Genomic DNA, 14,638 nt, shown 5'->3' on the forward strand with positions numbered 1-14,638 from the left:
TTAATTATTGCTGACTAATGAGGCCTATTCATTGCATGAGAGGTCTTACTATTTTTTTATTCTGATAGGAAGAGGCAATAGAAAGTAAAGACAAAGAAAGGTGATAGTGGTAGGTACCTGTCCTGTCTGGAGGATCCAATGCGAAAATGGAAGAATGACTGGGAATTTCAGGATGCAGAACGTGCGCAGCTGCAGGTACAATGTGGGGCAGGAAGGCTGCTTTGGTTGGCATCTTCTTAACAAAGTAGGCAGTTTGTCTGTGGAAAGTGAGTCAGAGGAGCCAAACAAGAGGCTCTGAAATAAGTGAACTTCGAGCATCCCCAGGGGCCAAGCAGCAAGCGGGGAGCAGCCTCAGCCATGCCAGTGAGCCCTCCCAACCCCCTTTCAAAGAAAGGTAAGCGGGTAGGAGGGAGTTTTCCCTCTCTCAGGAGAGCTCAGACTCAGATGGACTCTGGGGGAAGTCTGTCTGATTTCAGAGCACCTTAGGAGAGGGAAATGAATGACGCTTAAAGACGCTGACCTCTAGATGCTTAAGGAAGGTTGGTATTTCAGCCTTCCTCTCTGAACTGCTGCGGATTTAAATTTTTTAATTGCGTATTATTTAGTTACTATGAATTAGTTTTTCATGATTGGATTTCAGAAGTCAGCCTTCACCAGAATCCGTTGCCCTCGACCGATCCCCGGGTAGTCTGCTTTCCTTTTACTTTTTAAAAGCACCGTAGGCACTGCCGTTTGCCCAACAGCAGCTGACAGGGTTTCGCGCATCTCTGCCGCCTCCTCCCCTCCTCCTGCCCGGTCCTCCGTGCTCGATGGCTTTGGGCATCGGTCATTCTCCTGCTGTGGGGCTCTGGCCGTCGGTCGTGGGCACCGTCTGGGTCAGCTCTGCCTGGCCACTACTGAGTGGCTACTGCAGAGAGCGGCGGGACCCTGAGCCGAGGCAGGGGGCGGCTGGCGTCCAGGAGCCGCGCACGGAGCCGCAGGGTCCGGGCGTCGCGCCCCCGCCCTAGTCTGGGAAGAGGGAACGAGCCGAGGCGCGTCGTCCGAAGAGGGTCCGGCTGGAGGGCCAAGGGGCGCGACGCGGAGGCGAGCGAGGACGTGCTGCGGCCCTGAAGCCGGCCGTTCACAAAGGGTCCGAGGCCCCCGGCGCGTTGGGGGGGAAGGCGGGCGGGAGTCCACCGCCCAGGGCCGCCCCACGCGCACGCCTCGGCTGCGAGGGCCCGTCCGCGGACCCTGGTCTCGAGGAACGGCGTCCGCCGCGCGGGAGCCGCCGGAGTCCAGCGTCAGCCCTCCAGCGCGGGCGGCGGCTCCGAGGGGAAGCGAAGCGAGTCAGAAATGCAGGCCGAAGGGAGGCGGGCTCGGACCCGGCCCGCGGCCCCGCCAGCGCCCCGGCACGCCCAGCCTCGCCTCGCGGCCCCGACCCCGACCCCGACAGAGGCTGCGCGGGCTCGCTCCCCGGCGAGGGCGAGGGCGAGGGCGAGGGCGAGGGCGAGGGCGAGGGCGAGGGCGAGGGCGAGGGCAGGGCGAGGGCGAGGGCGAGGGCGAGGGCAGGGCGAGGGCGAGGGCGAGGGCGAGGGCGAGGGCGAGGGCAGGGCGAGGGCGAGGGCGAGGGCGAGGGCAGGGCGAGGGCGAGGGCGAGGGCGAGGGCGAGGGCGAGGGCGAGGGCGAGGGCGAGGGCGAGGGCGAGGGCGAGGGCGAGGGCGAGGGCGAGGGCGAGGGCGAGGGCGAGGGCGAGGGCGAGGGCGAGGGCGAGGGCGGCTGCGGCGGCGGGGTCCGCGCAGGCGCAGGCGCAGGCGCAGCGAGGCCAGGCCCGGCCCGGACGGCGCTTCCGGCGCGCTCGCGGAAGTGCCCGGCGCCCTGGGCGGAGTGCGGGGCGGGCCCAGCCCGTGCCGCCGACGCGACTTCCGGCCCGCGGCGCCGAGGGGACGCGGGTGGCGGCGGGCGCGCTCGGCGCTTCTCCTCGGCGGGACCCGGAGCTGCGGGCACCGGGCGCCATGGCGGACGTGAGTCGCCTCGTCGCCGGGGCGGGTGCCGGGCGTCTGTCTCGGCGGGCGGGGCCGTGGCGAGCTCGGGCCGAGGAGCGCCGGGGCGGGGGCCGCTGCGGGCGTCCGGCCGGCTGGGCTTGGGCCTGGGCCTGGGCCTCGCCGCCGGGACGGAGTCGCACAGGGCGCCGGGCCGGGCCGCGGACGGGGACGGGCTCGGGCTGCGCTTGGCTGCGCCTGGGGCCGGGCTCGGAGTCGCGGGCCTGCGGGGCCCGGCCGGCCGGCTCCCCCCTCGGCGCCTGCGGACGAGCCCTGGCCCCGGAGCGCAGCGGAGCGAGGGCCGCGCGAGTCCCGGCCCCCGGTGTGTGCAGGGTCCGGGAAGAGCCTCGGCTCCGTCCCACACGTCCGCGGGCCGTTCGGCGCCAGTGAGGAGCTCTTTCTCTCCTCTTTGAGAGAAAAGTCGTGTTTCAGCACCTCGCTTTCCCCTTTCTTCTTTCCGCCAAGTTTGGGCGTGTGGCGTATTTTCTTGGCCTCAGGCGCAAAGCACCAAGTGTCCGTGGAATATCTACTGCCGACGACGCAGTGCTAGGGCGAAACGGAGGCGACGAGGCGGCACCCGTATCCCCCTAGGCTTTGGCAATCGAGTGAACCTAAAACAGATCTCCTAGGGGGGGAATTCCAGGGAGAGGGCGAGGGAGCGCCTCTGCGTCCGTGTCTCAGGAGTATTTTCTGCCTGAGATCTGGCGTTCATGAAGCCACGTCCGAGTGCGAGCCGCCAGTGCTGCGCGTGGGGATCCCTGCGTCCGGTGACTCTTGACACTGTTCGTGAACCTCGAGGCCGCAGTGCCAGCCAGAAAGTGTCCACCGAGAGTCCTTTAGCCAGGCAGAATGGAGGTGTGTGTGGAGCGAACCGGAAACACGACCTGGCGATGTTATGCGGGAGAAGACAAATAGAATTGCAGTTAGGACTTCCCAGGAGCCTCAGGTGGCCCCCAAACCCTTGCCCGTTAGTCAGCTCCACTGGAGGGAGCAGAAAATGGGGCATTTGGGGCTGGTGCAGTCAGAAAGATGAGCCTGAAGTGCCGTGTCCCTCAGAAAGAAGTTGAAGACATTTGGCTTCACAAATTGGTTTAAAAATGACAACTAGAAAGTTTACTCCAGGTTTCCTAAAACATCGCAAAATTGGCTTGGTAATACTATTGGTGGAAATAGGTTACAAAAACCTAGATTCCAGGTGAAGCGTGCTAAGGGAGTTTTTGTAACTAAATTCTGTCACTAAGACAGCAGAAAGGTAAATTGGTGGAACCATCCACCTTCCACTAGATGGACCAGCAGGCAGGAGTCTGATGAGTTGGGCCAGTCAATCGTGCACTGCAAATGCTTTTAGGCCAAAGGACTTCATGTCACACCCTTTCTATACAAAACCTAAAGCGCAAACTGAGATGAAAATAGCATGGCTTTATTGGTTATGTTTTTGGTTTGTTTTTTCCCTTTTGGAATGCAGCTTTCTGGTTTGGAAAATAGGGTTAGTGACTCAAAACACTTAATGCATCTGCACACTTGTAGTACGGTGTGTGATGGAACAGAACTAAAGTCTGGGGTCTTTAGTCCTAATTATATTCCATATTTGAACCACGTTGTCACTTCAGTCCTGTGAGGAAATGAATCTCAGGGCAATGAAACTGCTTGCTCCGGTTCATTGAAATGTTAACAAGTCAGTGGAGTTAGGAAAATGCCCATACCTGGGTTCTCAAGCAAACAATAGCAACAGCGTGTAAAATAAAACTGTACAGAAAGTCTGACCTAGTTCTAGCTCATACACATGTTTTACATTTCCGGATCTGCTTCCCGTACATCTTGTCATGAACCTGAACACAAATGTATAGTACAGGTCAGTTGGTGCCTCTAGCAAATTATGAATTATTGGCTTAAAGGAAAAGAGGTTAGTTAATTCACTCCCATCATGTAGCTAGTAAATACCAACTTGTGAAATGTGGCTAGAACAGTGTCAAGAGAATCAATACAAGAAAGACATGTAATAATCTACTTTTTAATTTTCTCTTTCAGGACCTAAAGCGATTTCTGTATAAAAAATTACCAAGGTAAAATTCACAATTATTATTAAATTCTATGTGACTGTTAATTGCAGCATTTTATTTCTTGTGTGGTTTAAACTATCTTGTGATCGTGTTTATATGATGTTACTTGGCACTGTCAAATAATAGGGCCTGAGTGATAGTACTTCCGGGACAAGAACTTGCCTTGCGTGTAGATATTTTTTTGATGCTTATTTTTTTTTTAATATATAAAATATTTATTTAACCACCATGATTACAAGCATGAATGTAGTTGGGGCTTGTAGCTAATTTGTGTTGGATCCCAGGCACTGCTTATTGTCAGTCTCCTGCAGGCCCACCAAGTGCTGCCCACAAACAAAACAAAAACCCAATGCCTAGGGTAATCCTTTTAGCCTGAGGGTGTCTTTTGAATTTGCAGATTAACCCGTGATTTTGAGGATTATTATTCTTTTTTTCTTTTTTTTTTGGGGGGGGGGGGAGGTTGGGCCACACCCAGCTGTGCTCAGGAGTTACTCCTGGCTATCTGCTCAGAAATAGCTCCTGGCAGGCACGGGGGACCCTATGGGACACCGGGATTCGAACCAACCACCTTTGGTTCTGGATCAGCTGCTTGCAAGGCAACCGCCTCTGTGCTATCTCTCCAGGCCCGAGGATTATTATTCTTGAGAATTTTTATGGCTTCCCTCAGGTTAAATAACTGATGGAGGCCAGAGGGCTAGATCTCAGATTTCTACCATTTAAGTGTGCTTTAAAGTACTCTTTTATTTTATATCTCAGAGTAACCTTTCTGGGTCTGCCCTCTCTCTCTCTGACTAACCACTGAGCATGATACTTGCCAGGTCTATTTACATTGGAGCAAATAACATCTTTTTTTTTTTTGGTTTTTGGTTTTTGGGTTACACCTGGCAGCACTCAGGAGTTACTCCTGGCTCTACGCTCAGAAATCATTCCTGGCAGGCTCAGGGGACCATATGGAATGCCGGGATTTGAACCACCATTCTTCTGCATGCAAGTCAAACACCCTACCTCATGCTATCTCTCTGGCCCGATTATATCTTTTTTTATGCACAAGTAATACTCCTTTATATATTTGTACCATACTTTCTTTGATCACTCATTTTTTTCTTGGGCACTGAGATTGTATCCAGATATGGCTATTGTAAATATTGCTGCAGTGAACAAAGGCAATAGAAATGAAGAAAAGGAAAACTGGTCTATAGTAGTATGGGGCTTGGGGTGGGGAGTTGGATAGTGAAGGGGACAGTACAACAGTGCTGGGGGGAAGGATCACTTGGAGGAGGGGGGTGCTGGAAGGTGGTCAAGTGTTACACGTCAACTGTATTGATAACAATACTGGAAACCACAGTGCCAAGAGAAAAGAAAGCTGTGTGCCATACAGACAGCATAGGGTCGAGGGAAATTGAGGTTATTGATGGAGACAAGTGGGCACCAGTGAAGAGATTGCTTTTGAGACATAGTATGCCTGAGGCGCAATCCTAAAAAATTTGTAAATAGGGTACTTCAGTAAAAATAAGTGATAAAATATGTTACTGAGCATTGACTAGATTAGACTTTAAAGTAATTTGAAGGGGAAGAAAGAAACCTGAGAATTGGCTTTCACTTTTGCTGTTTTACTATTGAAGACCTAATTCTGAGTCTGTATGACCTGAATGAACTGCTTGGAAAAAAATCACGAGCTTTCTCTGTACATAGAAGTGAGAAGAGCTACACACCCAGCTTTGCTTAGGATCACTCATGGGATGCCTAAGATTGAATTGGGGTCCACCACATGGGAGGAGAGTCTCTTTTGCCTACACTGCCTTTTATAAATTAGTTTTTTATGTTGAAGATAAAAGCTTCAAAGAGAGATTTTTTTTTTCTGCTTCAAGGGATTTTGTGTTTTGAATTGACTGAAAATTGGTTTGTTTGGAAGGAGGTTTAGTTAGCATTGGAGTGCTTCCTTTGTAAGTAGGCATAAGGCCAGAGAGTTTGAGCCTCAACCTGCCTCAACTTAGCACCAGCCAGGCAGTCAACAGAGAGCACCACAGCCAGGACTGACCTCAGCAACCCGAAAGAGTTTCTCTGCCATGCAGGAACAGCATAAGGACCCAGAGCCTGTCTTGTGTATGGCCTCATGATGTCTTCATGGAATTTCAGGTGAAGTTCCAGGAGGGCTGTAATCTGAGAATGAGGCACCTTCCAGCTAATAGTGGAGAGTATGTGGTAAGGACCTATTTCTTTAGTTTTTGGTCTGGACATTAAACCCAGGACCTTGTGCCTGCAAGGCAGGGCTGACCTCTTGAGCTTCATCCCCAGCTTCTTTTAAAAATATCTTTTTAAAAAATACCAAGTCTGGGGCCGGCGAGGTGGCGCTAGAAGTAAGGTATCTGCCTTGCGAGCGCTAGCCAAGAAAAGATCGAGATCTTGGTTCGATCCCCCAGCGTCCCATATGGTCCCCCCAAGCCAGGGGCAATTTCTGAGCGCTTAGCCAGGAGTAACCCCTGAGCATCAAACGGGTGTGGCCTGAAAAAAAAAAAAAAGTCTGAGGGGCCGGAGAGATAGCACGGAGGTAGGGTGTTTGCCTTGCTTGCAGAAAGATGGTGGTTCAAATCCCGGCATCCCATACGGTCCACCGAGCCTGCCAGAAGCAATTTCTGAGCGCAGAGCCAGGGAGTAACCCCTAAGCACTGCTAGGTGTGGCCCAAAAATAAAAGCAAAACAAAATATGAAGCTGTTTAAAGTCTAGACAATTTTATATACAGTTTTTAAATCATTTATTTCTCTAAGTGTAGCTGGGAGGACATCTCTTTGGGGCTTTTTTCCAAATTGTTTGGGCTCCTTGGCAAAGTCTAGAAAAAAATTGATGCTTCTCATTTTGGTTCATCAGCATCATCAAAGTTTAGGAATAAAGCACCAGGTTGAGGTGTCAAATAATTTGATCCATGTAAATGTTATACTTCATTCTTAATACTTGATCAGTTTAAATTATTGATTGAATTCTCAATCTTTGGTCCTTATATGTTTGCACCCTTCCTCCTGGCCCACTTGGTCCTGTTCACCTAACAATAGGGTTCTTTGTTTAGATAGTTTGGAGTGCACAGGTAACCAGACATCAGAGCTTGTTCAAGGCAGAGGCAGGAGTCAGTGTAGCAAGTTGTATTGTTTTTTGATCTTTTCAAAGGTCTTTGAGTGCACTTCTCAGGAGACAAGTAATTCTTTGATACACTGAACCCCATGCCCATTCCCACCTGAACACTGGCGAGACACTGGTCTGAAGTCAGAAGGCGGTTTGCAAAAGAATCCAAACACACACACTTAGAAACAGAGAACAGGAAAATTCCCCACGTTATCCTCACTCCTATCTGCAGATCACCATTCCAAGCGGCCAGCTCCACGGAGATCTGTAAACGAAAAGCTTTTTCCTTTCCTCCCAAGCTTTTTATATGAGGAAAACACAGTTGGAAGGTGGGACCATCCGGTTTCACTATCAATCAAAGGGTCTACACTCAAAGAATTTCCTATATTCTCAAGTATAAGCCAACCTCCCCTCCCCAATTTTACCCTAAAAACTGGGGAAACAGTGACTTGAGTATAAGTTGAGATGGAAAATGCAGCAACCACTGGTAAATTTCAAAAATAAATATATACCCAAGCAATTGCAATAATTGAGGAAATCATTAGGTTAAATGTTTTTCAATATTACTAAAGAAAAACTGTAAATTAGCAACAATAACTTTAAAACTTTAAATAAAGTGCAGAAAATCATAGCTTAACGAGTAATCAAGCTAGATCACATAGGTTAAAATCCTTTAAAAGTGGATTCTTCATCATCTGTATGTCCAAACAGCTGTATCTGATGTGAGGGTATCTGAGTTCGCAGACATCATCACTGCTGTCGGTCTCATACAAAGTGCATAATATTGTGGGTTAAATAGTTCAGTGGCATACGCTTCAGTTCAGCCGCCTACCTCTGGGGCTCAGCTTAAGCACCGTCCCCTCCAGCTGATGGCACACCCACCTAATCATATAGCCTGTATGACCCGAGTATAAGCCGAGTTCAAGTTTCTCGGCTTATACTCATATTTTTTTTTTTGATACAAACATTGGGAACAGAATTAAGAGTTTGCTTCTTTGTTTTAAGGAAGTATTTGTTGTAAGGGACTGGCACCTTCTCTTGAACTTAGTATGGGCCAGCGGTCTACTTTTTTGCGAGTGCTAAGGGTTTATTCCTAGCTCTGTTCAAGGTTACTGCTGACAGTGCTGGGAGACTGTCTGAGGCTACAGGGCCATTCTTGTACAAAGCAAGTGCCTTAGTCCTCTATCATCTCTCTGGTTCTGTTTCCCAGTCTTGTACCCTCTCTTCTGTGTGGTCTGCGGCCCTGTTCGGAGTGTGCCCTCTTCTGCATGACTTTGAACCTACTCCATTCTTCTCCTTCCCTGCACAGGGAGCTAGCGAATGCAGCTGCAGCATCTTCTGGGGCTGTGCATTTTACTTGCTGCATGGCCAGCAAGTCCCTCTCCCTCATCATCTTTATTGGCCAGAACACTATTTCATTTACTTAAAAAATAATGTGGAGCAATAATATAGTGGACTACACATGCAACCAACTTAGGTTTTTTTTCCCCAACACTCCATTTGGTTCCACAAGCACCTGGTACCAAGATTGAGCTCTGAGCACTCCTGGGTATGACCCAAGAAACAAATATAAAAGTAATGTCTTTTTTCCCCAGAAGACTGGAGCACAGTGCTTGGTGACACTTTGTGTAAGGGAGGCACCTGGATGCCACCTGTTTGCGCAGTGTATTGTCATACACTAACGGATTCACCAGCAGTTTGCAGAAGACCTACTTCAGTAGTTAACTTCATTTGTTCGCATTGCTCCTGGGAAGTGGGAGTCTATAACAACATATTTCCAACTTGGAGCCCAGAGGCATGATTCAGGAGGTTCTTTCTCTCCCTTGTTGGGGTCTTCGCCTTTGAGTAAATGTGCAGATTGGTGTGGCACCTCGTGACAGAACATAGAGCAAGTAAAGCTGAGGAGACTCCACTATCAAGCTGCAGTGAAGCACTTTGTACTAGGAGGCTTCCTGAGCAGAAGATGGTGGGGGTTTTATCGGGAATCTGCTGCCTTAGATCTTTGTGATCACAGCATCAGTAATGCACAGTCAAGTGTATGGCAGGAGCTTGTGTAATCAGTGGTTAACATCACATTTTAACATTTTCCCCTTTAGTGTTGAAGGACTTCATGCTATTGTTGTGTCCGATCGAGATGGCGTGCCTGTTATTAAAGGTACAACTTTTCTTGTATGGGGAGGTTTGGCCCACACCCCACAGTTCTCAGGGATCATTCCTGGCTCTGTGGTTTCTGATGGGGCTCAGGAATGAGGCCTATGACTGATGCACTGTCCACTAGTCCTGTCTTGTGAAAAGCGAAAGTTCATCTTTCCTTACTGCTGCTTGGTACTCCATTCCATATGTCTCACAGTTTCTGGTGGGGCTGGAGGAACAGACAGCTCAGTCAGTAGCTGAGCAGCAGGTGCTTGTGGGAGGCCCAGGTTCCATCCCGGGCACCTCATGGTCTCCTATGCACTGCTGGGATTAACTTCTGAATATTGCCAGAAGTGGCCCAGGAGCCAGAATGATTTTGTACATTTTTTGCCTAAAAATAGAGTTCTCTACTTTCTCTACAGAATGAAATAGATGGTCAGCTGAAGGGTGATTAATCAAACAAATAAAAACCCTTCTATGAAGTTCTTTAATAAAATAGGAATTTAAATAAAATATAATTTTAAATATATTAATATGAATATATGTGATAGAATATATGGTATATATAAAATAATATAAATAAATATAAGAGTGAGCAAAAGTTTTTGTAGCTTTTTTATTCTAGCTTGACTTCTGATTAAGCAGTGTATTCAGTTTATTGACTGTACTCATGAGTATGTTTTTAGTTTATTGGGTCTACTCATGAGTATGTTATTAAGAGAGGTGTTAAGAGCTTGAAGGAAGATAGCTCACTGAGTGCGCATTTGGCTTATAGCCCCCCCCCCTATTCCTGGTACCACATGGCCTAGGGTTCAGCTGGGGGTGACCCCTGAGTAGCAACAGCTGTAGTCCCAAACAAAAGTAGTCCTCAAGGAAAAATGAAAATCAACGTACTCTGTTTTGTCTGTCTGGCTTGGAGTTTGGAGCCACACTCCTAGCAGTGCTGGAGGGGCCATAAGAGGTAACAAATCTGGAACCTATGAGTTTGGTGTTGCCCTTTGAATGAGGTTTTCCTATGGATTTCTTTAAAATGGCTGCTATAAATGGTCCTCTCATCACCACTCTCTGTGTAGTTTTTATCTGATCCTTTTCTCTTTCCAGTGGCCAATGACAATGCCCCCGAGCATGCTTTGAGACCGGGTTTCTTATCCACCTTTGCCCTTGCCACAGACCAAGGAAGTAAATTGGGGCTTTCAAAAAATAAAAGTATCATCTGTTACTATAACACGTACCAAGTAAGTTTGTTATACAATGGTTTACTGATTTTTTGCATAAAAATTAAATAACATATAAAATATCTTGTATTGGGGCCAGAGTGGTGGCGCAGCGGTAGAGCATTTGCCTTCTATGCAGCTGATCTAGGATGGACCTTGGTTTGGTCCCCCGAGCCAGGAGCAGTTTCTGAGCACATAGCCAGGACTAACCCCTGAATGTCACCTGGTGTGGCCCAAAAATCAAAAACTAAAATAAAATATTTTGTATTAAAATTCTGATTTTTTAGGTGATTTTGTTTATTTGTGTTTGGCTTTTGGGCCATACTCAGTGGGGCTAAGGGGACCACATGTTTCATGTCAGCGATTAGGTGGCCTGGGAGAAGTCTGGTTGGGAAGTTACAGGTAAAGGTATTGTTGACCTAGGAGGGTGGGTCATGGCTGGCTCCTCCAGCAGGTGGTGCCATCAGTCAGACACTGGGAAGACAGGACTGAGCTGGGTCTATTGCTGCTGCTCAAGCTCTAGTGTATATGGGGTTATCAGTTGTAGGAGACAAGATTAGTCAAGGATGTGGATCTTGAAAGTTCCTGCCTTACATGCACCAGGTTCCCTTACTACATTATCAACAAAGAAATGAGTTGCTCTGTACCTTTGGCTCTTCAGTGTTGATGCACTTGGCTCTGTGCTCAGGGTCACCCTATGCAGTGTCCAGGTCCAAATTGGGATTGATCATGTACGTGATTCTTGTGTCGTGTTGATAACATATGACTGGTATTCTATTCTCTATTTAGTTTGGGGCCTAACCAAACTGTCCCCCGGGCTTATTCATGGCTCTTGGCTTAGGCATCATTCAGCGTAAGGCTTGGTTAATCATCAATTTTCAGGGGTTGAACCCAAGCATGTGAGGCATGGAAGCACGTATCTTACTCACTGTACTTTCTTGACTGACCCTAATATATTTTCAAAGTAAAATATTGGGGCTGGAGAGCAGGTAGGGTACTTATCTTGCACTTGGTCAGTCTGATTCAGTCCCCAGCATTCAATATGATCTAGTTCCCTGAGCAAAACCAGGACTAATTCCTGAGTGCAGAGCTAAGAGTAATCACTGAGCATCACTTGGTTGGTGGCCACAAAGAAAGTGAGGAACCAGAGAGTTCTAGTGTAGAGGGTAAGGCACTTGCCATTTGTGCAGTTGATTCCAGTCCTCATGATCCTCAGAGCCAGGAGCAATAAAAACTGACCACAAGAGGTGTAGTCCAAAAACAAATAGAAGTTTAATCTGTTTTAGGGAAATGGCAACCAAACTATTCTGACCTTGTGTTTCACTGAAAAGGAACTACTATTGCTTTTAATCGTGTTATTCTTTTATTTATTGAGCCTGCTGTTAACCCTTCAGAGACAAAGATGAAGATAACACAGTGCTGCCTTAAGACTTTTCAGGGACACTAGTATTGCCTCTATAAGATTATCAGGGACTTTGTTCTGTGAAAGATTTATTTTCAACTTCATAATAGAATAATTTTGGTTTTCTAGCCTATCCATGGACTGCATTAACTTTTCTTAAAGATGATTTGAATGCTTTTTGTAATGTCACATTACTCAGAATGGTTTTCTTTTCAGGTGGTTCAGTTTAACCGTTTGCCTCTGGTGGTGAGTTTCATAGCCAGCAGCAATGCTAATACAGGTTCGTCTGAATACCTTCCATCCAACTTTATCTTCTATCGTAACTGAGCTTCCCAGTATGTTGGGGAAAGGAAATGCAGAGCCAGGAAAAGGAAACTGGTGTCTGCTCCACAAACTTGATCTTGGAAAGCTAACATCTGAGTATGCATTTCTGTATGAGTTGAGTTGAAAATGCTCCATCACTCATTTGTCCATATTCTAGGGGACATTTTTAGTTCAAGTGTGACCTTTGGGGGGGGGGCAGGTGAGTGACCACTTAAAGATGGGAAAGAAAACTCAATGTGATCTTCGACATTTGAATGCGACATCTAGTTTGTAGTCAGCAAGCTGTAGAAAGCAGAGTGAGGAAGATTATGACAGAGAAACACATGCAAGATGAAGAACATGTTAGATTCCTGGAGACAGTCCAGCTGGTGTGTTTAGATTTTCAAGTGGGTCTGGACAAGATGAACGTTCGAGAGTTTAAGAGCCTGGACTCCTGGGGAGATGAGGTTCCCAATGCCTAAAGGCCCTCCCTGAGTACTTATTGTAAAGTATGGACAGTGTGTGAGCACAGATCATTGTTTTGATGGTAGGGCCACATCTCAGTGCTCATGCTACTCAGGGACCAGAGGTGGAACCAGTCTCCCATGTGCTCCAGACTATTGAGTGCTCTCTGGCCCAGAATTTAATTTTATAAATCTTTTTGAATAAAAGTATGTTTTGGTTGTTTTTCACCCTTTCTAAGATCTATTTTCAGGTCTTCCAGGTTTAACTGCTGTTTAGGACTATCGTACATTCCTTTTCTGCTTTTTCTTGCGTGTCCGAACACATTCTTTTCCCAGCCTTGTCACTGAAACCTGTTTCAGATTTGGAGATAAGTTATTAGTCTTTTAATTTTTGAGTGTTTAAAAACTGAAATACTATCTTTGAAGGTACTTTTGTAAATTACATAGGATAGTGTTATCAGTACTGGTAAATGTATAAGTAGCAATTATAATAAGTCATGCCATAGTAGTAATAAATTATGGTAATGTATAGAATTCCATTTTAGTGCTGAGAACATTTTTTTTAGTTGTGATTGTAACATGCTTTAAGACAGGAAGCTGGTACATGTTTGAAAAGATGCCTCCCTCTCATGAACTAAAGTCCCTCTAGCTCCTTCTGCACTAGGGTCTTTCCCACAGCAGTCACTCACTGGTTTAGCTGCTTTTATAGAAATAAAAATTTTAAAAGGGGGGGGGGCAGAGAGATAGCATGGAGGTAAGGCGTTTACCTTTCATGTAGAAGGTCATCAGTTCGAATCCCAGCGTCCCATATGGTCCCCCGTGCCTGCCAGGAGCAATTTCTGAGCATAGAGCCAGGAAAAACCCCTGAGCACTGCCAGGTGTGACCCAAAAACCACAAAAAAAAAAAATAAATAAAAATAAAAATTTATTTTTTGGCTTTGGGAGCCACACCTGGTGGACTCTAGAGGCCATAGGGATGCTGGGGATCAAATCCAACTTGGCCAAATACCAGCAACTACCCTACCTGCGTGCTATCCCTCTGGCTTCTGACATGAAAAGTCTGTGCTTTATTCTCTTAATTTTCTTCTTCAAAATTATATTTTCCATTTGAAATGCCTGTTTATGCCTTAGCTTATAATGCTAAGGTAGGTCAGCAGTTTGGTCACACTTTGAGGTGCTTGGGGGACCATATGGTATGGAGATCCACTAATACCATGAATTGGCCACATGCAAGACGAGCACCTTAAAAATTCCTGTTTTTTCTCTGGTCCAGCTTTATAGAATTTATGGAATTCATTTCTGGCTGTTATCTTTGCTGGAGACTGAAGCAATGTATCTACTGTTTGGATAAAGTTTGTTGAAATGCTTTGGCAACCAGTAGACTTAGTAAAAATCATTGTCACTATTTCTGAGTCCGCACAATTGAAACAGATAAGAGTATTTTCAGTATGCTGCAAAAATCATAGGGCTTATAATTCTTTACCTTCCAATACATAAAAATGGTTTCTCTCCTCATCTACCTTGGTAAGTGACTGAAGTGGACATCATGAATGTTTCATTCAGAGTAAGAATTTTGTTTTAGTTGCGGGAATGAGCGGTCTCTGTACTTGAGTGACTGAATTTTGCCCAAAAGGAAGTTAAGTTTAAAGATATCCTGAGCATCTTTGTCATTCTCTGATCTCTGGTTTCAGGATTGATCGTCAGCTTAGAGAAGGAACTTGCTCCCTTGTTTGAGGCCTTGAGACAAGTGGTGGAAGTTTCCTAAGTGGACAATGCATGGTGTCAGCGCAGCTTGTCTTCTGGAACAGACTCAGCCTCAGCCCCACGACTGACCGCTTAGTGCTTGTGTCAGTGCCCAAGACAGCCCCTCTCTGCCCAAATGTGGCTGTGGGTACATCTGTCCTCTTCACTCTGGCCTTTTCTTCCCCC

The 14,638-nt window shown here is 47.2% G+C and overlaps 1 protein-coding gene across 1 annotated transcript; it reads left to right on the plus strand.

Annotated features, from left to right (window-relative positions):
• The first annotated feature begins 1,886 nt into the window (after positions 1-1,886).
• LAMTOR3 (late endosomal/lysosomal adaptor, MAPK and MTOR activator 3) lies at positions 1,887-14,638 on the plus strand. The gene is made up of 6 exons (XM_049785956.1): positions 1,887-2,000; positions 4,047-4,081; positions 9,290-9,348; positions 10,428-10,561; positions 12,159-12,222; positions 14,401-14,638. Exons 1-6 carry the CDS (start codon positions 1,992-1,994, stop codon positions 14,472-14,474), a joined length of 375 nt encoding a protein of 124 aa, XP_049641913.1. The 5' UTR covers positions 1,887-1,991; the 3' UTR covers positions 14,475-14,638.

The sequence above is a fragment of the Suncus etruscus genome, chromosome 13 (genome assembly GCF_024139225.1).
Source record: "Suncus etruscus isolate mSunEtr1 chromosome 13, mSunEtr1.pri.cur, whole genome shotgun sequence".
Classification (NCBI taxonomy): domain Eukaryota; kingdom Metazoa; phylum Chordata; class Mammalia; order Eulipotyphla; family Soricidae; genus Suncus; species Suncus etruscus.

Excerpts from the sequence above, each read along its gene's own strand:
- LAMTOR3 (XM_049785956.1), top strand. Across the intron at positions 4,082-9,289 it reads CTGTATAAAAAATTACCAAG|TGTTGAAGGACTTCATGCTA; the intron begins GTAAAATTCACA and ends TTTCCCCTTTAG. Across the intron at positions 12,223-14,400 it reads CAGCAGCAATGCTAATACAG|GATTGATCGTCAGCTTAGAG; the intron begins GTTCGTCTGAAT and ends CTCTGGTTTCAG.